At 41.2% G+C, this 24,213-nt stretch overlaps 1 protein-coding gene across 6 annotated transcripts in view; it reads right to left on the bottom strand.

Moving 5' to 3' along the window:
- ANO1 (anoctamin 1) overlaps nucleotides 1-24,213 on the bottom strand; it is a 115,224-nt gene that overhangs the window by 18,838 nt on the left and 72,173 nt on the right. For 2 of the 6 annotated variants that reach the window (XM_065402742.1, XM_065402744.1), the window contains 8 exons: nucleotides 20,096-20,160; nucleotides 17,323-17,457; nucleotides 12,827-12,987; nucleotides 6,458-6,540; nucleotides 4,289-4,300; nucleotides 3,335-3,406; nucleotides 2,287-2,364; nucleotides 1,078-1,152 (listed from right to left, as the gene is read on the bottom strand). In XM_065402742.1, the coding sequence (XP_065258814.1) occupies nucleotides 1,078-1,152; nucleotides 2,287-2,364; nucleotides 3,335-3,406; nucleotides 4,289-4,300; nucleotides 6,458-6,540; nucleotides 12,827-12,987; nucleotides 17,323-17,457; nucleotides 20,096-20,160 (681 nt within the window). The remainder of the gene's footprint in view (nucleotides 1-1,077; nucleotides 1,153-2,286; nucleotides 2,365-3,334; nucleotides 3,407-4,288; nucleotides 4,301-6,457; nucleotides 6,541-12,826; nucleotides 12,988-17,322; nucleotides 17,458-20,095; nucleotides 20,161-24,213) is intronic. The other 4 variants (XM_065402743.1, XM_065402747.1, XM_065402745.1 and 1 more) reach the window with 3 other exon arrangements.

Here is a 24,213-nt window from a genome sequence, read left to right on the forward strand (position 1 = left end):
AGAATAAAGAATTAAAACACCAAACTATGGGCTATTCTACATGTAACCCAAGATCATTGTTCCCAGAATCAAACATTTCCATAAGTTCTTTGCTTTACCTCCAATGCAGAAGTGGGGAGTCAGCTACCTGTGCAGCACCTCTGCCCCCTCAGAGGCCATTCCATGGGTCTACACACTGGAATAGGGGGCAGCAACTAGATAGACCAAGATAGACTATGGCCTTGGACAATTTTGTCCTTCCTCATCCTCACAGAGATTCCCAGGAAGAAATAATATAGCCTAGGGCCTATATTATCTTTTCCATTGAGAGTCTCTCTTTTCTCTTGCTCATACAGACACACTAAGGTGCAAGACAGATAAGGCCAGAGGGAATCCCTAATAATGAGGCTGTACTGGAGCTGTGCTGCTAAGGAGCTGAGGGGTTGTTAGCCACCAAGGATCAGAACTGGCATGGAAGCACATGGTCTCCATTTGAATGCCCCTGGCCCCCCTTAGAGTATCCAGATTTGGAGACCCCAGGACTTATTCCATGGAGACAATTCCACAGAACAATTAGTTAAGAACTCTTGAATGGGGATCCCCAGCCACCCCTCCTGCAGGTATTACCACGAGAAGGGACAATCTGAGTCATAATAACTAGCAATTTCTGCCCATCTTCTGAGTTACAGACCCTGTGTTGTCAAGTGACTGGTGAACTTCAACTGCTCTGACTCAGATGTAAGAGAAGACATACTTAATTTGGAACCTGTAATCCAAAAGAACCCATGACTGACAAACTCTTCAAAGCAGACAGTGTGCGGTAAATTACCATCCCTTTCAAAACAGTGCATGGGAAGTGTACAGTTCTATAGAGAAATAGATCTTTGTTTCCCTGTCCTCATTAAAGACACTATGAAAGAAAGACATACAAGCAAAACAAAAGTCAAGTACCACCTGAGCAAAGTGATTTTCAAATGATTTAAACTTTAAAGTGATTGAATAGTTTTTTCTCCTAGACAAAAAGGTGCCCATTGTAAAAGGCAGATTTCACAATCACTCACTAAGGTGAATCTTAAATATTTGCCAGGAAATACTTACCATGAAGATAATGCCAACAAAATTGGTAAAATATGCTGGAAAACGATCTTTCCATGTCAGTTTCTCTTTATCAGTCTAAAATATGAAAAAAACAACAACACCCTGTAATTTAATACAGTATCTAAAAAGATCCCTTCTATTTGTTCTTGTAACAAAAACACCAAGGCACAGGAAAACAGTCAAACACGCAACCAGTTAGAAGGTGGAAGGATACAGTGTTTAAAGATACAATTTTATACAGGTAAACGTCTTACAGCTTCAATTTGGTGCTAAGTCCTGCATTGTATAAATGAGTCTGAACAGCTTTTTTGAGAAACACACTTAAGTAAACTATTACGCTGTGAAATTAGATTTCTCCTAGTGTAAAATATTTCATTTTCCTTTCCCAGAAAAGATTTAAACTTTTTTTGTTAGAATATGTTTTCAATAAAGCACCATTAGGACTGTCCCTGCAAGCCTTACTCACATGAGGAATACTTAATCCTATAGGTTGTCCCATTGCAATATAGATTGCTCACATGGGGGAGGCTGTTCAGGATTGGGCCCTTAGTGCAATGTTGCCAGGGTTGATTTTGCTTTGCTATGGATCTAACCCTGTGAACACCTGAATATGAGTAACTTTTACACACATGAATAAAATTGATGCCAGTGCGACTACTCATGAGTTAAGTTACTCACATGCAAAATCTCTGCAGGATCACACTTACTATATTTGATCACTCTATTAATTTTGATCACACAATCTATCTGGGAATGACAGTCTCATTTAGAAAGTCATCTCTGATCTGATTTCATTTGTAAAGTTTGCAGAATGAGAGTGATTTCTTAAAGGCAGAAAGAAAATGTCAAAGGAAAGTAACATTAAAGAAGATGACACTACATTGTATTGAACAACAATATCTCATTCAAAGTTACATGCATGTTGTCTGATAGAACAGCAGGCAACTCTGTCAAACATGTGGCACATGCTTCATTACAAAAATGCAACATCCATTCAATATGGTAACCCAAAGATTAGCCATGCAGTGCCATCCCCACTACACATAAACACAGTGTCTATCTGGGTGCTGAAGAGAGGAGAAAATAACAACTGAACGTGAATATTAAACAAAGGTTCAACAACCAAAGGTTGTTGAGAAGAACAATCAATTTGTGTCTTCCATAATTACTCATAGTTTGAGTTTCTCCATAAATTTGAATGAAATGTACCAATTTCACCCCAGCCATGACTGTCTTAACTCTCTGTCTCCATTTGTTTCCTGTCTCTTCTGGCAAATGTCGACGCTTCTGATGGCAATCAAAGGAAACAAAAAAGGACCATGCGATACAACGTTACAAAGCATTGACTAACAATGCCAAATTAATCCACACACTCTGCTGAGTAAGTACACAGTGCAATTTAGCAACAAGTACTCCATTAGTTTGCGCAATGCTTTGGGTTCCAGCTTCAGGTTTATTTAAAAAACAAAAACAAAAAACCAACAACCCACTATCTGGAAGAAATCCCACTTTTAAAGGTGACCTGCAAAGAATTTACAAAATATTAGGCTCATGCCCTTTTCTTCTTCTTTATGATGTATAAGAAAGCCTGAAAGGCTTCTCTTCTGAAAGTTTTTATTCATTTTGAGGTTTGGTCTGAGAAACATCAGGAATTTCAGGTCTGTTTTTTCATGGTTTGACTGGCTTCCAAGAGGTCTCGGAAGGGATGTTTATTGTGAGCTTTAATACACTGGCACTTTAGGCTGAAATTTACAGGAGTGAGATGTGTATTTCTAAAGTATTAAAAAAAAAAAGTAGAAAGCCCTCCACTTTTGCTGGGGAATGATTTTGTTTGGCCCAAATGATTAGCATGTTGTTATGATGATGGATGCTAGGAAGGCATGAGAATCTCTCCTGAGAAGTGCTAGTTACTTATAATACTGCAAGATACAGTTTACTGTTCAGTTACAGATTTCTCAAACTTTATCCATAGCCTAATAAGAATTCAAATGATAGTTGAAGAATTCTATTAAAATACATCTTATACCCAAACACTGAAGTCATTTCTATATTTGTACAAGCTTTATATATATATGAAATGTATGTGCCACTGTAAATGCAATTAATTGTTAAAAGAAATGTTTGGAAGCTTACACGTGATATACAACAGTGTCTTTATGTTTATTTTTGTTTCCAAAATCTTGGTCAAGTCATCTGTAAATGGATTTATTCACCAAAGAAGTTTACATGGTTAAATAAATAAATATTTTTAGCATACCTTTTTATGTATGTATTCTTTCCTCAGTGATTTTTCTAATACTTTAGCTTCATATTCTGCTCTGGGATGAGCCTGTGAAAGAAGTCACATTTAATAGTAAAGAAATTATATCTATTTCCTAGTTCATCTATATATGAACAAATGATAAGTCCAGTTCCTACTAATTTCCCGTTTCTCATACTGAATTCTAATTTACTATACAGATCACTAATGTAAAGTTGATAGCATGTTGTAGCTAAAATCTTTGAAGTACTATATCGTTCTAAATTCTATTCCATGGAATAAATGTTTAGGAAACAGAAAAAAGCTCTACAGAATATATCAAGTGTAACCCTGTGCAGATCAAGCTTGGGTCATTGTGATTTACAGCGCAGCTTGCAGAGACTACAGATCACAACGTGTGATGTTCCATCTTGATATGAGACATTGCCATTTGGATCAAGATGAAACATTGCATTCTACAAACTATAATCTCTATGAACCATGCTTCATGAAGGGTAGCTGTTATCTGCTATAATTTAGGTAAAATATGTGCAGCTCTTGGGGTACTGGCAAGTTGCCAATGAGGCCTTCAGGTGGGCCAAGTTTGGATACCAAATGTATTCATACCCATGGCAACATCCCTAGAAAGGTACATCTCTGCAATGCAACAGACACTGCACATTAGACTAGCCACATACAATGAAAAAGAGGAGATGTAGGAAAATAACCCAAAATAGAAGGAACAAGACAGCTGAAGGATTCCAAAAGTACCCACAAGAATGCACTGGATGGAAAAATAGAATGGATTTGGAAAAAAAAGTCCAACCACTGGAAAAAAGGAAAGAAAGAATCACTGTAGTGGGAGCTTTAAGGAAATTAGATGCTGGAAAAAAGAAGTGGGTGAAATGAAAAGATACCTTTCACTGATAGACAGGTAATAAAAAAGGTAGAGCAATTAAAAAAATTCCAAACCTTGACTGCCTCCTTCAGGAAACCAGAAAAGAAAGAAAAAAACAAAACACAAAAAACAAACAAAAAAGATGATTACTGAACTGTTGCAAATTGCACTGAATTTTTTTTTTAAATCACATGGAACAACATGATAGATAGAGTGCATTGATAGACACAACCAGGAAAAATCAGTCTGCTCTTGTTTTCATATTGAAGATATACTAACATTACTGCATGAAAGAGTTTACTGAATAAATGTACCCAACAGAAGATTAAATATTTTAGTATTTTAGGATGCCATCTGAGATCCTGATTCAGCAAGCATTTAAGTATCTGCTTAAGTTCCATTGAAGTCAATGGAAAGTTAAGAGCGTAAATGTGCTGCTAAACAAGGGGCTGTATTAGCTAGCAGAGACCATATTAAGTGAAGAGTAAAATATACTTTATTAACAGCTGCGGTCTCTGGTCAGACATTGTTTTTACTGCAGAGAACTCTGATCACACTCACGAAGGGGATAGCTGTTGGAAAGATACAGTTAATCCTTTCCATTTTCATGTATGCTAACAATTGAAGATACCAAAAATAAAAGGACAGTCGTCTTACGATAGCTAGAAAAAAAAAAAAACCTCCTCATGTTGTCATCCAATAAAATAGCAGGCCCCAATCCTGCAGTGTGCTCTGGCTCAGGATATGCCTGCATGGAGCACTTACCAGGACTGGGGCCCTAGAAACCAAACTTTCTTCTGAGAAGTCAATTAAAAATAAAAAAGCTTTTGTAGAATTACAATATCAGGCCCATCAGGTAGCATGACACATTGTTTAATAAAAGGTCTCCTAAAATACATTCCCATAATTGAATAGTATTTATTGTGAATATAATCACTATGTCTAGATTGTACAGGCAGCCATATTTCTAATAAAAGAACTACAGGCATAACTCCCAAGAAATTAACTTTACAAAGATATAGGGCCCATTCCAACTCTCTTGGAAGTTTGTGGAACAGCTGCAGCTGAGTGATGTCTTTGAATGTTTTTTTGGGCTGAATAAAGCCCAAAATATTTACCACTCAGAACTCCCATTGCCTTCAATTCCAATTTGCAATCCAAATATTGTTGCTAAAAAACCCAAAACACCTGAGATGGAATAAATCTAAACTTTCCTCCTTATCTTCTATGGGTATGCCAAAGATGCTCAAATGTATTGTGCAGCTAGGGTCTCATCCAAAATATATTGAAGTCACTGATAAACTACAACTGCCTTCAATGGACTTTGGATCAAGGGCTTTGAAATGCAGATCCTCAAAATGACTCTTTTCCTTTTATTCCATAAACATTTTAATATTTAGCACTCTTATATATATATATATATATATATATATATATATATATATATATATATATATATATATATATATATATATATATATATAAATAAATAAATAAATAAATAAATAAATAAAAACTCTTTTGCTTGGATCTTCCTACCTTTAACCACTCCCAAATATGTCTTTTGGTACACACAGCAAAGACAACCTCCAAATTTGTGTCCTAGTGTTTTTATACAATGCTCCATACCAATGTACCTGCAGTATTTCCCACAAAATTTGCCTAATTAAAACGTGATCCTGCACCATTAAAGTTTATGGGAGCTTTTCCCATTGACTTGAATGGAGCAACTATGCCATTTTCAGAACCTGATTCTTCATGCTGGTTTTACAATGGTGTAAACATTATCAACTTTGACAGACCCATTCCTGACTTATAGCAGAGTAGCTAAGAGGAGAGTAAGTCTCTCTGCTTTTAATATCCTTTCTTGAGTCAGGGAATTATGTATGAGCTATATATTCCGGGCCTGCATTACTAGGTATGACCTAACATCATTTAAAAAAAAAAAAAAGTGTGTGTGTGGAGGGGGGGGGGGCGGGGGAGGGTGTTGTAGATATACAATTATGCTTCCATGGTAACAAGATGTGCTAGCAATACACCCACAATAAAAAAAAACCTCGAAATCGTTCACATACAGGATTTTCCTTTGCACCAGGAATTACTGCAAAAATCTTGCAGTATTCCATGAAGCAAAGTCTTAACAGTTTAGAGTACGGCACCATTTACAGTGTAATTATTGAAGTTAAAATGTAACAAAACCAAACCATGAAATGGAGTCAAACCAAACCAACTTAAAAACTAACCTCCTCTTCTTCAAACCCAGTCAAATCCCATCTATAGTTGAGACGCATCTGTTTTCTCTTCCAGTGTTCCATAAAAGTGGCAGCTGGGAATTAAAAATAGTTTGTTAGAGCATAGTTGTTTGGATCATATTTAAGGTCTTTAAAATCAAATTGGCCTGGGTTAGAATTTGTCTAAAGTATCTGCTTAGGTGTGTTGGGTCAAATTTAGTCTCAGTTACCCTGGTGTAAATCCAGAGGATCTCCACTGAGAACAACTGAGAGCAGAATTGGCCTGATAGCTGCAAGATGTTAATAAGTAAAACTATTATGCAAAAGGGCCTGATTTTGCATATCTGGTACATCCAAAACTTCCATTAGGTTTGAACAGAAGGTGGCTAGTTATTAGGGCAGTTTAATTTCAGGAGCTGTTTTTTAAAATAATTTATAATTAAATTGTAAATGGAAATTTATGTTAGTGAGAATTCTGAATTCTCCAGTAGGAGTACTTGGTAAATACTAAGGGCCAAACTCTGGGAGCCAACTTTTAACTATGGGAGCCAAAAGAAATGCTCTCTCACATTCCACTACCAGGAACAAACAAAGGTTTTGTGGGTTAGTTAAGTGCACAATTAAGGCTGGGATTTTCAAAGGTACCTCAGGGAGTTAGGTGCCCAAATCAAAATTAACTAATATTTTGTGTCTCTGTAATGATATTACAGGCATCATTTGTATATGGCTGCCTATCAATCTGAACAGTATTAGCTTTATCCATACACAACAGTTGCAGATCTCTAACTATACTGGTATAGTTAAAGTGGTACAACACCCCTCTTCCCCATCCCCAAGTGTGGGCACAGTTATATTGGTATAAAGGTACTTATAGGTTATTTCCATTAGGGAAGGAGAATGAGGGTATGTCTACACTACGGGATTAATCCGAATTTATATAATTCGAATTTAGGAAACCGATTTTATAAATTCGAATGTATTCGGCCACACTAGGCACCATTAATTCGGTGGTGTGCGTCCAAGCTACTGTAGTAGCATCGATTTCCAGAGCGTTGCATTGTGGGTAGCCAATAACATTGAATTGCCAATAACATCGAATTGCGGCCACACTAACCTTAATTCGGATTAACAATACCGATTTTGACGCTACTCCTCTCGTCGAGGAGGAGTACAGAAATCGAATTAAAGGGCTCTTTAATTCGAATTAAATGGCTTCGTTGTGTGGACGGGTCAAGCGTTAATTCGAATTAAAGCAGCTAAATCCGAATTAAAGTCGTAGTGTAGACCAGGCCTAAAGGAGAATAAGCTATACTGGTATAAGGCACCTTTATACAGATGTAAATATGTCCACACTAGAGGTTGTACTAGTCTAACTGTTTCAATAAATAATCACAGCCCTATCCAAAATAGTTATACAAAAACTGCATATAAATCAAACCTTATAAGTGTTGGAAATAGGGAGCTTTTTAATGGCCATTGTAAGGGGATTCACAGTGCAGCAGTCATTTTGTTTTTAACAGGGTAGACCCAGGAAAAAGGAGCAATGTGAAAACAACTCTTGAGTTGCAGCAAATTTCCGCTCTTTATCAGTGTATGTGCCTTTGAGGTGGAGGAAGTTCTCAGAGGACATACATTTTAATGCTGGGAACAAACCAGCACAGTTCAGTAAATAAGTAATTATGAAAGCAAGTCCATTGAGAAAGGCTAACCCCCTGAGAATTCTTCTGCAGTGAATACTAACAGATGTGCTCAACAAGATGTACCATGATATTCAGTAAAACCTTGGAGGCAGAGAGGGGGAGAGAGAGACTAATATAGATAAAAGGGTGACTGGAATCAGGCTGTGCTTTTAGCGTTCATCAGTCCTCCAAGTGAAATTCTCACGTACAAAGCCTACAACTGAACCCCTTTATAACTCTTGTGCTTCCTGTAAATTGGTAACATCATAATTATATCTTAAAACAGTCTATGATATAACCCTTGAATCCCTGCCCCTTCTCTGTGCCCCTGGGAGTTCTTACACTGTGGTCTGTAGTTTCCACGTACAGTGAGAAAATGAAAGACACATTGTTTCATGCTGCTACCAGAAATCATTTTACAGCATCAACTTAGAAAAATGTAAAATGAAAATATTACATCTGCAACATAGCCATCTGTTAGCTCACATGAGAAGCACCAACCGATTGTGGCAGGTTCAAAGAAGTAGCAAAGAAAGAATGACTTTCTGCCAAACACACATGCATTTTCATATTTCATCTGTGCCCATAAACACAAACTGAGCTCAAAGGTTCTGGTAGATTGCTTTCTAGATCATTATTTGAGCTGGATTTTGAGGGATTCTGGATGAGGTTTCACACCACACAAATTCAGGCCTTATTTTTAGGGGACAGAAAATCAATGTCAGACTGCTAATTTAAGAGATGGGGGACCCGCAGCTCCCAGGTGCTGTGGGTGGCAGGGGGTCCCTGCAGCTCCGAGCTCTGAGCCACAGCAGAGGGGATCTCAGCAGCCGCAGGTGGTGAAGGGACCCAGAGCTCTCAGCTGCTGGCCCCAGAGCTCCGAGCTGCTATGGGCAGCGGGGACCCCCGCAGCTCCTAACTGTTGTGGGCAGCAGGGGAACCCCGGATTTCTGAGTCGCTGCAGGCGATGGAGGGCCCCTTACAACTCTCAACAGCCATAGGTGGTGGGGGGCCACCTGGAGCTCGAGCCACTGCAGGTGCCCATGCAGCTCTCAGCTGCTGCAGGTGGTGGGGAAATCTGGAGCTGTCAGCTGCCCTGGGCGGCGGGGGGACCCTCCTGCTCTCCTCCCACAGTAGGGCTTGGGCTCAGCCCCATTTTGTCACAGTTATTTTTAGTAAAAGCCAGGGACAGGTCACGGGCTTCTGTGAATTTTTGTTTATTGCCCGTGACCTGTCCCTGACTTTTACTAAAAATAACTGATAAAATCTTAACCTTACTGATAACTAATGAATGGACTCTTGTCTCCACAGCACTATAGCATGTGTGTTGGAGGTGGCACGAGAAAGACCAGTAAGTCACTGAAACAAAGTTATGGTACGGGGAAAACCCTGTGTTTGGGAAGCACAGTGTGCTATTGGCTTGTAGCAACAGTAGCAGATGTGGAACAACTGTGTGGGTGCCAGGCAGGTTGGCCATGTGCGAGAGGAAGGATGATCTTGTAGCTAAGGACCTATCCTGTGACTCAGGTTATTGCGGTTCCAAACTCAGCCCTTCCAGAGATTTCCTGTGTGTTGTTGTGGAAGTCACTTAGGTCCACATCCACAAAGGGTCTCAGGCACCCAGATAATCACAGGAACAACACCGCAGTCCACAAGGCCTGAGTCAGGTGCTTAGGCTTCCTATACGATGAATGGAGAGACATAGGTGCCTAGGAATGCAATCCACAAAAGCCAGTAACCTAGGCTGGGAGCCAGTGGAATAGTTGATATGTCCTGAGGCCCACCCCTTGCAGGGAGGTGCCTATATCTGCTTGTGATACATGAACTGGGGGAAGATAAGGGTTCCCCTGCCAAACTTGTCTGCAGGGCCTGATCCAGTAGGTGTGGTCAGAGGCTGCCCAACTCCATACAAAACAGCTGGGGGGTGGGGGACAGCTCCCTTGTAACATTTAGCCCAGTGGTGAGGGTACTCAGCTGGGATGTGGGAGACCCCATGTTCAAGTCCACCCCCCTCTGCCTGATGAGGAGAAGGGATCTGCCACCTCACCGCTGAGTGCTCTAACCCCTAGGATACACAGTGATTCTCCCTTTTCCTCCAGCCCAATTAATATTAATTAATCAATGATGTATTTAAAGTGGAACAACTTCAACAGGAGAGTGAAGGAGTCCCACATCAGAGTATCCCATAGCCCAGTGGTTAGGGCTCTTAGAGAGGTGGCAGATCTCTGGTCAAAACCCTTCTCCCCCTCAGGCAGAGGGAGGACTTGAGCCCTTGGTTTCCCACTTCCTAGGTAAGTACCCTCACCACTGGGCTAAAGCTTATAAGCTGTTGACATAGCCTTACTCTAAAAAACATAGGCAGCTGAGAGGGAGTTTTGTGGATCATGGTGGCCTCTAAAAGTAGTACATAGGTGCCTAATTCTGGGAGTTAAGTGCCTATGTACCTTTATGTATCCAGGCCTGAGGCCTTGCTTTGAGGTACTTAACCATATAAGTAGTATTATTAAAGTTAATGGAAAAATTCAAGTGTTTAAGTTAGGCATATGCTTAAATACTTTTTGAAAATCGGGGCCTTGATCGCCTTATATCTCAGTTCTTCATTGTAAAATAGGGGCAATACTTCCCTGCTCCAAAGAATAACTTCATAAATGTCTGTGAGGCTTTCAGATGCTCTGGTGATGGAGGATATACACGTATCCAAATACACAAGCAGTTGTGGGGGAGGTGTTTTGCCGACACACCCCCAAGTTGTTTGTTTACTCTGACTTTGCATAATAATAGAGATTGCCCCTTCAATCACCAAAAATGGGTGGAGGGGACTAATATACTCTGCTAAGGAATGGAACCCAGGCAATCTTCCATGTCATGATACATTTGAGTAGGCTACAGACCAATTGGAGTACCTGTCAATTCACAGAGAGAGAGAGAGCTCGAGAGAGAGCGCAAGTAGATATTTGATTACCCACATGACAGAATCAGACTATTTAAAGTCTCTGATATGGGTTGGCATGCTGCTCCGGGTTATATCACATTTCTCAATATATGTAACATGACAAGATGCTGTTCAAGATAACAGATCACTCATCTCCACAGATTCTGCACTTCTCCTCTTCAGATTTTCTGTTGATTATCTTATTATGCCTGTTTGCTAAGTGCATTTTAAACCAACTCTCAACAGGACCATATAGTAGGTACCCACTCCGCTTCCAACCTTACCTTACATTGAATAGAATATTCAGTCATAGCTGATGGTAGTGCAGCTTCTATAAATTGATGACTGTGGCCAGGAAAACAAAGTTCTTACTTTATTTTGAAGGATACACTATATATCTCAGTAAATGGAAACTAGGGTTGTATTTCCAGAACTAAATGAAATACAGTATCAAAAATGGAGATCACTACTCATACATGAAAGCCTGCATAGGCAAAAATCTCCTTGTGCTGCTTTTAGTGACGTACTAGTGACATTGTGGCTCTTCAATGTGGTGGATGTTGGGAATGAATCCACCTCCAATGCAGCCTGTGGGCTGGAATGGCAGCTAGTCTTCGCCTGTGCTCCCTACGTGCAAGGTTCCTATGTATTAGTTCTGTACACAAGTGGCTCCAGACTATTTATCTCCAACTCTCCTAATGGAAACCCCCTGACTTGCAGAGGATGTGATTAGTCACTTAACTGGTATTCCCCCTCATGCAGGGCCAATGTGACGGTTCCATAGCCAAGAGGGCCTTACATGAAACCTCCACCAGCAAGCGAATGTCACCCACAAAGATTAGTAATGCTAGAAATTGGAGTTCTCTCTGTTCAGCCAACCAGCTAAAAGGAAACTATTACTTTGTGCTTCCCACCAGTGGCAATGATTTTGACTAACTGAGTTCTCCATCCTAAAGGAATAAGTCCTTGGGTTACCTCAGCACTGAATCTCTCTTCAACAGAAATCTCCTGTGTAGGGGTTTTCTGATACCATCTGGGCTACTGTCCACACTGGGGAATCTAGCTGAGACAATAGTAATAATGTTTAGCACTTACACAGTGCTTCTAACCACTTTACAAACTTTATCTTATTCATTCTCACAACACTTCCCTGGGACAGCTAATATTAACAACTCAATTTTACAAGTGGAAACTGAAGCAGAGAAACTTGCTCAAGAATTTCAGGAGGAATCAGCATTCGAAAAATAATTAGATCGCAGCAGCTTCAGGTTCATGGTCCTCTGTGCAGATCACTAGTCCAGGCCTGTTCCCTGATAAACTTAATTGCAAGCACAGCAAGACTCAGTCATGTTTTGTTCTGAGACATGAACGGCCATTACGCTCCTCTTTCCCTCTCTGCCCCACATATTCTATACATCTCTTCAGCAATGTTCTAATTTGGAAACTGGCTCTGTAAATAGATTTTGTTGGCAAGCTGTGCAATCCCCTTAATGAAATCTAGACATGCCATGCAGCAGTTTTATGACATATGCTTAACAATTTCATTTTATATTCATCTGAGCAACCTCCTGAATTTTAACCTTCAGTCCAGAATATAAATTTAGGGATGACAGTTTCATTGGAAAGAGGGGGGAGGGGGCTGGGTGGGGAGGAACATGACATAATTAACTGTCCAAGCATAAAAATATTGGTTTACCTTTTTTTTTGTTTTTTTTCCCTCCAGTATTTAAAAGAATTAAAAACCCCACGTCAAAGCCATAAATTTCTTACCCCACAGAGCCATAAAGACAGAGAAGAAGACAGTTGCTGGATTGTCAAACAGGTGACTCGCTCGAGCAGTGGCACAGGAAGAGCTCATTTTCCAGTAACTGCATGTATTGTCACATAGAGGACACATGGTGATATTGTTTCTCTCATCACACATCTCCATACTGTGAGGAAAGCAACAAGTAAATGCAAAGAGTAAGGTTAATACATTTAATCTGCCATGCACAGGTTCTCTCTTCTGATAAGACATTTGTCCTCTGCATATGCTCCCGGTCACTGAATGCACATTCAACCTGCAGGGCTGCCAAATGCTCCCTTCGTATTTCTTCTCACTTCTCAACCTCTTCTTAGTATTGTTACTTATTTTGTATTATGGTCAGTCCTAGAAGCCCCAAATGACATCAGGGTCCCACTATAGGTCTGATCCAATTCCCATTCAGGTCAATAGGAGTCTCTCCATTGACATCAAGAGGAAATGAATCAGGCCCTATGCTATTCACTGTATAAACACAAAGTGAGAGAAAGAGTCTGTTCTGAAGTGCTTACAATGTAAATAAAGGCAGACAAAAGATAGGAGAAAAATAAGTATTAACCCCATTTGATACATGGGGAACTGAGGCAGAGAGAGAGAGAGTGAGTCTGTGGCAGACCTGGAAACTGAACTCCGATCTCCAGTGCTTTAATCACAAAACTGTTCTTCCTTTCTACTGTCCTCAAGACGATACCCTCACTTAGCTCTGTCTCTGGAACTACACTATCAGGAATATGTGACCTCAGATCAAGGCAACAATGTTAGAAGAGGCACATTAAATGAAATGGATCCAATGTTTTTGGCTTTGACCTGCACTCCATTTACTGGGGAAAAGAGACTGTCTGGCAGTCTGGTCTAAAGTTTGCTGTGTGGTATGAGAAAAAGTATCTCGGAATTGTCATTAGACCACTACTACATTCATGGATCTTAGCATCACATTTTTTAAGGTGCCTCAATTGAAATGCTAATTTTGCATCTACAATCAATTGCAGGTACAATCAGTCGCATGCGAAAGTGATAGAGTTTAGGGGCTAGATTCTCTAGTCCTTCTGAGCTAAGCTAGGGATAGGGACTGGTGGGGTGATAGGCAAAATTGATTTCAACCTGCGCCAGTGCCCAGCATAAAGTACAGCAGGAAGCAGACTGCTCTACTTTAAGCATGACTGCCTATGGTTCCCAGCAATTACTCGAGCAGCTGGGGCATGAAGATGAGCCCACTACATCCTCTACACAGAAAAATCCCCTATGCTAGAGGCTGGTAAGGGGATATCAGAGTAGCTTCTATGCTGGTTGCTAAACTTATCAACAGTTGGAGTGATGCAAAGCAACCCTATCAGACCAGAAAATTTCCCCTGGACATCCAACTACATGATTTGTGGACACAGATATCGTTCCTGGTTGATATCTAAATTTCTATCATTTTCACATGAAACAGTTTATGGAAGCAAAACTGGAAATGCAAAATTAGAGGCCTTTTTTTGAAAATGTACAATAAATAACTAAATAGTATAATTAAAAAACACCAGGCACCTGGATTTTACCAATTTGACCAGATTACCTAGTTTAGACATATGTATTCTTGAGCTGTCTTTGTTGTTCACAGTAGATACTATCCACTACTTTATAACAGACATATCGTCTGTGTCCTGGTTACACAATTTTTTTAATGTTCTTTTAAGATTAATTTATATAATGATCTGATCTACAATTATGAAAAGGACAGAAAAGTTGCTGTCAACAAGTGAGCTAAAATAAATTATTTTTAGCACATACCTCATCAACAGGCCACACATGATTATTTTGTCACATCTCTGGGGATTTAAGTGTATATAAACTCAAAACTAAGCAAGTGCTGATTCATCATAAGCTTAACAGTGGCCTTCTATTTTGTCTACATGCTATCTGTTTTTGCCCACAGCTGTTTTCCAGATTCTACTTTCTGAGAACATATATTTTGTTCTGTACATAGTTTATCTTTCTACTGTGGAGAACAAACTCTTAGATGAATACTGTGAATACTTATACAGTGTCATGCACACCTATGGCACTGTATTAATAAATAATAATAACAATTCATTATTAGATTATTAAGGTGGTAGAATACTGATAACATAGCATTTTTGCCAAGTACTGGATATTGTAGGCTCAGTCCTGAGACCTGTTTCAAACCCTTTGCAGAGCTCCAGCATTAAAAGGGAACAGAAAGAGGCCAAATGTTCCCTGCTAGAGAGTCCCCTGGTGTGGAAGAGTACCCATCACGTGTAAAGTGCTCAAATGGATGAAGTATGCAGGAGGTGTGGCCAAAGCGGACTGTGCTCTGGCAATTGCAGGCTGGCAGATAGACACTTGGGACCCATCACCAGACAGCATATATTAATGCAGTCCATCGGACAGAGGCTGGTGTAGAGCTGGTTCCAGGAATGGCGAGTTGTAACTAGCTTCCTGGTGTGCCAAACTCTAGGCCTTAATGACACTACACTTTCACAGATATGTAGCATTTTATTTTGGGTTTTTAGTTGCTTCAACCAAGTACCAGAAGGAAAAACTGTTGTTCAGTACAAAATCATGCAATTATCTTAATTTATTTTACATATCGTTCAGCACTGATATTTCCACTATACCTGACAAACTAAAACAAATGCCCAGAAATCTAATCTTTTCTCATCTCCAATGGCCAGAAATAGTTCACATCAATCAGATGATGCAGCAGTTCTAAATTATAATTGTTCCAGAGCCAGGCTGCCTAGATTCTTAAACTGCTGGCACGGACATTCTATTTTACGATTAATTGCATCTTTACTCCAACAGCTAAGAAAATTTAGTGATGTTAAAACTTTGCCAAATTATCTGATAGGGGCACATGTATTCACTAAAGCCTTGATTCTGCAAACACACATGATTAACTTTGTACACCTGAGTAGTCACATTGTGTGTTTATGACTGCAGCCTAAGTGTGGAATTCAACCTGATGCAGAGAGGCAAGGCTTGTACTGGAATTGTGCAAAGGAGAAAGACTGGCTGCACAGGGTGAATTCATGTACCTCGTACACCTTTTCATAGATTTCATGGCCAGATGGGACTATTAGATCATCTAGTCTGCCCTGTATATCACAGGCTAGTAAATTTCACCCTATTACTCCTATACTGAGCCCAATTACTTGGGTTTAAATTGTTGTGTGCCACAAGCAGAAAACAGGAGAGACTGAGGTGCCACCAACACCTTGAGGCCCCGGAAATGGAAGGGAATTGATTAGGTGAGATTTGCCCAGACGATCCTAGCAGGTGATTTGTGCTCCATGCTGCAAAGGAAGGTGAAAACCTGCTAGGTCCCTGCCAATACGATTTGGAGGGAAATTCCTTTTCAACTCCAAATGTGGTGATCAGTTGGATCTTGTGCATGTGAACAAGATACACCAGTCAAGCTTCTAAGAAAAAGGATTTTCTGTGCCTCTTCAGAGCATTAGGTTCACCCTGTCCGGTGTCCTATCTCCAGCTGTGGCCACTGCCTGATTCTTCAGAAGAAGGTGACTGCCCCCTGCTCCCACCCCAAATACATCTGGCCAATTGTGCTTTGGGGGGAAATATCCTTCCTGACTTCTGCAGGTGACTGACTGAATCCCTGAAGCATGAGATTTGTTCATAATCATTATCTTGAAGCAGAGCTGCAAGTGTTTTGAGCATGGAGAGAGCTTCCTGTTCTCTCCAAGGCCCATGAAGGGAACAAACGAACATCAGGATTCACAGATTCTAAGGCCAGAAGAGACCACTATGACCATCCTACGTCCCATGTGACTTCCTGCAGACACAGGCAGAATTTTTCCTAGAAGCTGAATTTAAATAACTTTCTAAAAGATATGCTTTATCTCATTTTAAAGATTGCAAACAATGATGGTGAGTCCACCACCACCCAGGTAAGATGTTCAAAGTTTAATCATCCTCCCTGCTAGGAAATTACATCTTATTTCAAAGTTGACTTCCAGCCATTGGATCTTGTTATACCTTTGTCACCAAGAATAAAAAGCCTCTCCATCAGATATCTTTTCCACGTCTAAATACCTGTCACAGTGATCAAGTTACCTCCCAAACTTCTCTTTGATAAACTGAACAGATCAAGCTCCTTAAGTCTCACATTGTCATTTTTGAACTCTATACAGTATGAATTCTCTCTATGCCATGAATGATGCGAATGAACTTTATGAAGGCAGTCTGATGGAAGGTAGGGGAGGGGCTCCACCATCTGTGTTTATGTAGCTCTAATGATTCTATCACACTACATAAGGGCCGTGGCCAGTATTCCAACTGATGGCCTGGTCCCAGGTAGGATTGAAGATTTCACTGCTCTAACCCTATTCAGCACCAACATAAAGCTTGAATAAATGATTGGTGTCATAAATATAACAGCCTGGATTCTGAATGCCGTTTGGATGTGTAAAGAAATAAAAGTGAGCATTTGCATATTTTTTTTTACCTTGGTATATTCTCATCCACGGTCGCACAGCCATACAGAAACACAATAACCCCTACAATGGAAGCAGGAATGAGCATTTGAGTATAAACTCCCAGCCAGGCAAAATACAGTCCAATCTTCTCTCCAAAGTATTTTCTGAAATACATTGAGGAAAAAAAAACAATGAAATGTTTACTAGATCTTAAAATATATCATGGCTAAAATTATGAATCACAGCAGTATTAAGCTTGAAGGGGAAAGTAAACTCTTGACTAGCTGGAATGCATTTCCCCTAGGAGGATTCCTTTTTGCACGCCCCTTGGAATGAATCCAGTGATGGAGGAACCAAAAAAGTCAGTTATCCCTACTAGCCAAACTCTTTTGCTCCTCTGTGGGTCTAAACTGATATATTTAGATTAACCATGATCAAATTTCCCTAAACAAAAATTTTGCCCTTTTCTGCATTGAAATTACTCCATGGTCCCTGAATCTCAATAATGACAAACAAAACTCATCCTCAATAAAAAGACGAAAAAAAAATCAAAATCTTGTATTCTTTTGTGCACCTTAAATTCCCATTGTGGTAAGCAAGACTTTTGAACCCAAGAGAGAGTGAAGTGGGAATTTAGAAAAAGAAAGCCTTGTCCCTGTTCCCATTAGAACTTTAATTTAAACTTAACTGCAAACTCAAATGCATCTTCTGGTTTAAGTCACTTGAAGGGACTGCTGTAACTATACTAAATGTCTGTTTCTCATCTGGACCCATCACTTTCTGGTTTTCATGCTTTGTCGGTCTGTCTAATGGTCTACAGTCACTGTAACAACTAAGCACAAATATCTAGGTATTATTAATATCCTGCCACAGCGCTTCCACAGAGCAGGGGCGGTGAGTTATATGGGCCCATGGTGCCGGATTCCAGCAATATTCAGGGCCCAGCTCCACCAATGTTTGGGGCTGAGTCTCTCCCCTGGCCCCGCCTGCTGCCCCCGTGCACCTCCCCTGGGCCCCGGAGCATCCCTGCCTCAAGCGGGTGGCTGCCCCCTGCAGCTCCTTGCTATGCTCTGCTCTGCTGGCTCCCGGCATCAACTGCAGCCACAGGGTCCTAGTGCCCCCACCACTAGTGCCAGGGCAGGCTGCCCCTGCCCTTCCACCTCAGACCCTTCCCTTTTCCGGTGGGACCCTCCACCAGCACCCCCCCCACCTGCGGTCACTGCTCCTGCCCCAAGCTGGGCAAGGGGCAGGCCCATCCCCCACCCCTAGTGATGCTACAGTGAGGGGCAGCAGCAGGGGAGGAGGCACCAGTGGCGGATTAATAATTTTGCCACCCCTAGGCCGGGAAATAATTGCCGCCCTGGCCCCGCCCCAACTCCGCCCTTTTCCCGCCTCCATTCCAACCCCCTCCCCAAAGTCCCCGCCCCAACTCCGCCCCCTCCCTTCCCCTATTGGATCCCTTCCCCAAATCCCCGGCCCCGCCTCTTCCCCCAGCGCGCGGCATTCCCCCTCCCTCCCTGCCCCGCGAAACAGCTGTTTCGCGGCGCAAGTGCTGGGAGGGGAGAGAAACAGGACGCGGCGGCGCGCTTGCAGAGGAGGCAGAGGTGAGCTGGAGCAGGGGGGCGGGGCGCAGAGGGGAGCTTCCGCCCCTACAAATTTGCCACCCTAGGCAATAATATGGCGCTGGGAGGCGCACATGTGATAGCAGCCCCTCCCCCCCCTTGGCACCAACCACAGGGGAGACAAGGGGGCTTCCTGGACCTGAGAGGGGTCCTAGGAGCACATGCAGTGACAGTGGTGCGAGGTGAGTGTGCTGCTGGGGGAGAGGAGGGCCCCTCCACCAGAGCTCGCTGCTGCTGGCGGGGAGAGGGCTGGGGGGAGTCATCCTCTCTGGCCCCAGCCCTGGGGAAACCTGCCTGCACCCCAAACTCCTCACCCCCAACCCCACCCCACCCTAGAGCCCTCACCCCCCACACCCTAACCCTCTGCCCTAGCCCTGAGCCCCTCCCACCCCCCCGCCCACCCCAACCCTCTGCCCTAGCCCTGAGCCCCTCCCACACCCCAAACCCCTCATCCCCAGCCTGAGCCCCTCCCACACCCCAAACCCCTCATCCCCAGCCTGAGCCCTCATCCCCTCGCACCCTAGCCCTCTGCCCCATCCCTGAGCCCCCTTCTGCATCGTGAACCCCTCATCCCCAGCCCCACTCCACAGCCCTCACCCCTGCACCCCAACCCTCTGCCTGAGCCCCTCCCACACCCCAAACCCCTCATCATCAGCCCCACACCAGAGCCCTCACATTTTTGTATTATTTAAAAATATATATATCGCCTTACAAGGCAGGGGTGGGGGGGGGCGGGACTTGGACCTGTTCTGGGCACCACCAAAAATTATACAAACCTGCCATCCCTGCTACGGAGGGAAGGTAGCTTTATGTTCTACCCAGGGAATCAGCACGTATACTGGGTGCCCCGGCCCTGACCCATCCCTAGCAAGTTCTGCCCCCCCCCCCGAGCTGCATCAAGGACTCCAAGCCTATAGAAGGTTTGTGTCTTTCTTCATCATCCCCCAGAGAGGACTTTCCACTACCAGGAATCCCCAGCCAGGGAAACCAGTAGAATCCAGGGAGAGAATCAGGCCCTGTATCTGTATCTGTTAACTTTATGAGGGCAGTCTGGTGGAAGGTAGGGGAAGGGCTCCAGGATCTGTGTTTATGAAGATCTAATGATTCTATCACACTGCATAAAACTTTATGAAACGTCTAAAATTCTGCCTGGAAACAGGACATTTAGAATTCTCCTTACCTCACCAGGTCAATTGGCTGGTATTTATAAAAGACTCCATAGCTTGCCCATTCCTCACACAGGAGCTATAAAATAAATCACAAATGAAAGCTAAAATAAGGCATCATGTAAATGAGCCATTTCTCCTTTTGTTCCAAGTTACTGCACAGTTCATGTCATGCTCTGGTGTCGCTCTTCTTGTGGTTGCACATACCTCAATCGACCAATATATGCGTCTGCATTAAGTATTAAAAACAAGCTTGATGGTTTGGCACAATGCATGCTACAATGATGAATTCTACTGCATTAAAAGCTCTCCAACAACAGCACTAATGGATAGATGTAAGGGGGAGGGTAACCTTGATTTTATGATTTGTTGCAAATCATACATCAGTCAAGTCTTTAGCAGAATGGATGTGGGTGTGAAGGATGGTTGTTCTTGGAGTTATTAGAGAGAGAGAGCGCAAACTAGAATAAACTAGTTTGCTGTTGCTGCACTAATATTTTGCATCTGTAGAGAGGAAGTGTACTGAAGTGTCCAAGAAACTGCATTTAAGATCTTAAGAAGAACACAAAGATCTTCACTAATTATTTTCAGTCAGGATTTGGGCCAAAGAAAATAAAGGTCACCATTAATGGCTCACAAAATGAAATTAAATACTCACAAAACTAGGTTCATCTGAAAGCACTCAATTTATTACATAATTTACATTGTAAACAAGACTACACTTCTGAGATTTGATTCTTCCTGACCCAGTCCAATTCTGGAGAGAGAACAAGGAGGTATTAAACTGGCTACTTGACAACCTTCTTGCCGTTCAGCACATTTTAAGGTCTGTATCTTGCCACAGAATTAGTTTTGGTACAAAAATCTCATTGATTTCTGTGAAAGTTCTTCATGCAGAACCAGGAAAAATAAAGCCCTAGGTTCCCATGATCTACCTGTGAATTGCAGTACAATGATAGTCTCTATTTTTAGTTTTTTTTCTTTAGTTTGAATTATTAATATAAACAATATAACAATGATTAATCCATGCAAGCGATACCAATGAACAGGTCTGTTTGTTCTAATTGTCACCACGGTTTTCATTCAATCATTTGGCAACGGTAAAACCTCTCAAATTTAAATGCATGAGTTGATTGCTATCAATAGGTTTCCTTAATTGTAACTTTTGGTAAGAAAAAAACCAAAACACATCAAATGTAGCACAGAGAATCAGAATCAGATTAATTTAATCAGCAAGTTCATTCTGAAATAATAAGCAGGATTCTTTTAAAAGTTGCTGCTAACTGCATCTTTTTTTGCTTTGTTTTTAGCTTAACCAACTAAGCTAAGTTGGTTTTAACCAACTTAGCATTCCACCTATTATCACAGGTTACTTGCACCTTGGTTCTAGACATGAGGAAGCAAGCAAGTGAGCTGCATGCTCACTTATTTCCCACTACCAGAGCATGTGGTAGGTGACTGGGCATGGATATGGGCATAGCCTGCGTCCCATCACCCATACTTCTGGCTGGAATGGGGGTATAGGCCAGCAGCAAATTACTAATCTATCCTGCAGCACAGGGATAGCTGGGCAGGATTTGATTTGGAGGTGTGCCTCTGTGTGTCGATGCCAACCATGGCTATCCACCTGGGTGGTGCAGCTTATGCATCACTTACCTAAAGCTGGGCTTAAAGTCAAACCCTCTCTCTGAATTAACAATTAAAAAACAGTAAGTGGAATGTAAATAGGCCGTGTGGGGCTGAGAATAGGGATGTGAACACTGGTCTATTTACAAAACCAAAGCGTGTTTAAACTGATTCATAGATGCAAAATAATTAAATCATAAAAACTAACATTGCCTAATTGTTAAATAATTAATTCAATAAAAGCCTTTTAACTTGTATGTCTTAGACACAAGGAGTTCTAAATTAAATTTCCCTTAGGTGCAGATAAACCAATTTCAGATATTTTGTTCCTATAAGAATAGGTAACAACAGGCTGACGTTTCCTAAAGTCATTTGCTTATTTGAACCATGATGTGGTGAAACCTGACATCTCAGCAGCTTACAATTCTACCATGAAATAAAATAAATAAATAAAACCAAAAGCCTCATTGGCAGTCTAACTGCAGCCCAAATTAGTCTCAGAAGTATTCTCCCACGTTCCTACTGTTAGCAAAGGAGATCATATGGATAGCTTAGTGGTTTGAGCATTGGCCTACTAAACCCAGGGTTGTGAGTTCAATCCTTGAGGGGGCCATTTAGGGAACTGGGGCAAAAAAATAGTTGGGGATTGGTCCTGCTTGAGCAGGGGGTTGGACTAGATGACCTCCTGAGGTTCCTTCCAACCCTGATATTCTATGATTCATACAGAGAACATTATTCTTAGAGCAGTTTTACAGTTCCCTTGCAGAGTTATTACTACAGCCTTCAAAGCTTGCCTGCTGTAATTCACCTCTTCTCTAACTGTGTTCAAATCATTCAGAATAATTACATTTTTAGTTATATAACAGATGTTTAGTCAGTAAATACTAAGTGGTTTCCTTATTTTCCTCTCTGCAACCCAAATCAATCAACATTTATTTTTTTGAGCACAACAGTAAGAACAGTCATTTTAGGAACTGAAGGTTGAATGTCATCCTTTTATTATACACAAACATTCATGCTGATTTGCTGTTTAGATTTTTATTTTAATCTACTTTACACCAGTGATTCAGATTCTTTTGCTACATCACCAAAAGTTTTGTTAGTTTGAGATCTATAGCCTGAATTTTAAAAAAGTGACTAGTGATTTTGGGCACCTTGATTTTCAGGTGCCCGAATTGCAACATTATAAAAAGGACCTGATTTGATTGGGCAGGTGCTCAGCACTTTATAAAAATCAGGTCTCTTTCAGGTATCCTAAATTGGGCACCCAAAAAGTGAGGCACCTAAAATCACTAGTCACTTTTGCAAAGGTAGGCGATATGTCTATATATTTGTATGTTTAGTATGGTCTTCCCAAAATTTATCAGCAAGATACTAAATTAAAGAGATTTTGCATCAATGCATATTTTTCAATTTTGGAGGACACTTAAAGGTTTATATTTGTAGTTCAAATATAAACCTATCACACCATTTCTGCTGTTTAGCTGCCTGCTATTCAGAGTGCAGCTTCAAATCAGTGATTACGAAGCATCAGTGCAATGGTGCTAAATATTTATTTCAGGGCTCTCTCTCAATTCTTCATTAGTTTTGTGATAAAGATGTAAGGCCTGAGCAACTACTAAATAAGATTTGAGAAAGTTTCAAGAGTAATTAAGAACCATGACAGTTTGCCAAAGAACTATTTGAAGGAACTGAAAGTCAGCAGAGAGTAAATATTTCAGAATTTGTGGAACGATGAACTCATGAGTCTTGGAAAGGCACTGGTCAAGAAGATAATCCAAAGGCTTTGAAGAAATTTAGTCTTTTGCTCCTGCTTTTGTTTGAATAGCTTGTTTTTCAATAAGGAAATTACACATACATGATATTTTTAACTGAAGTATAAAAGAGAAGGCAGCAGAGTGCAGAGGGCTAGTCACAGAACTAGAAGTCAGAAATTTGACTATGAATCCTGGCTCTGCCAATGACCATTCTATGTGGTCCTTGGCATACCCAAATTTCCAAAAGGTACCCTCTGATTTTGGGTGCCTCCATTTTGGGTGCCCAACCTGAGATGCCTTTTGTCTGATTTTCAGACATGCTGACCACCTGCACTTCCCACTGACTTCATTTGGAGTTGTGGGTATGCACCAATTCTGAAAGTCAGCCCCAAGCTGTCTCAAGTTTAGAAACCCAATAACGGAGGCCCCAAACTTAGTATCCTCTTTTGAAAACTTTGGCCTTAAGCTTTTTGTTTCCGTTTTTCTGTCTGCAAAATGGAAACCCCTCTTCACGGAAGCGTTATGAGAATTAATTTCATTATACTTGCAGAACACTATATGTGTACCAAATATTATCTTGTGCAATTGTCCTCTCATAATTTATTATACCTATCTTATAACCTTCCTCCTCATTCCCGCTCTTTTGTATTTTCTATAAAAATATTATATATTTAAAAACAGAAAACAAAATCTGATGAAATTACATCTATCTATCTATCACTTAACACGGTGTCTTGAAACACAGTCAG

The sequence above is a fragment of the Emys orbicularis genome, chromosome 4, assembly GCF_028017835.1.
Source record: "Emys orbicularis isolate rEmyOrb1 chromosome 4, rEmyOrb1.hap1, whole genome shotgun sequence".
NCBI classification, from domain to species: Eukaryota; Metazoa; Chordata; order Testudines; family Emydidae; genus Emys; species Emys orbicularis.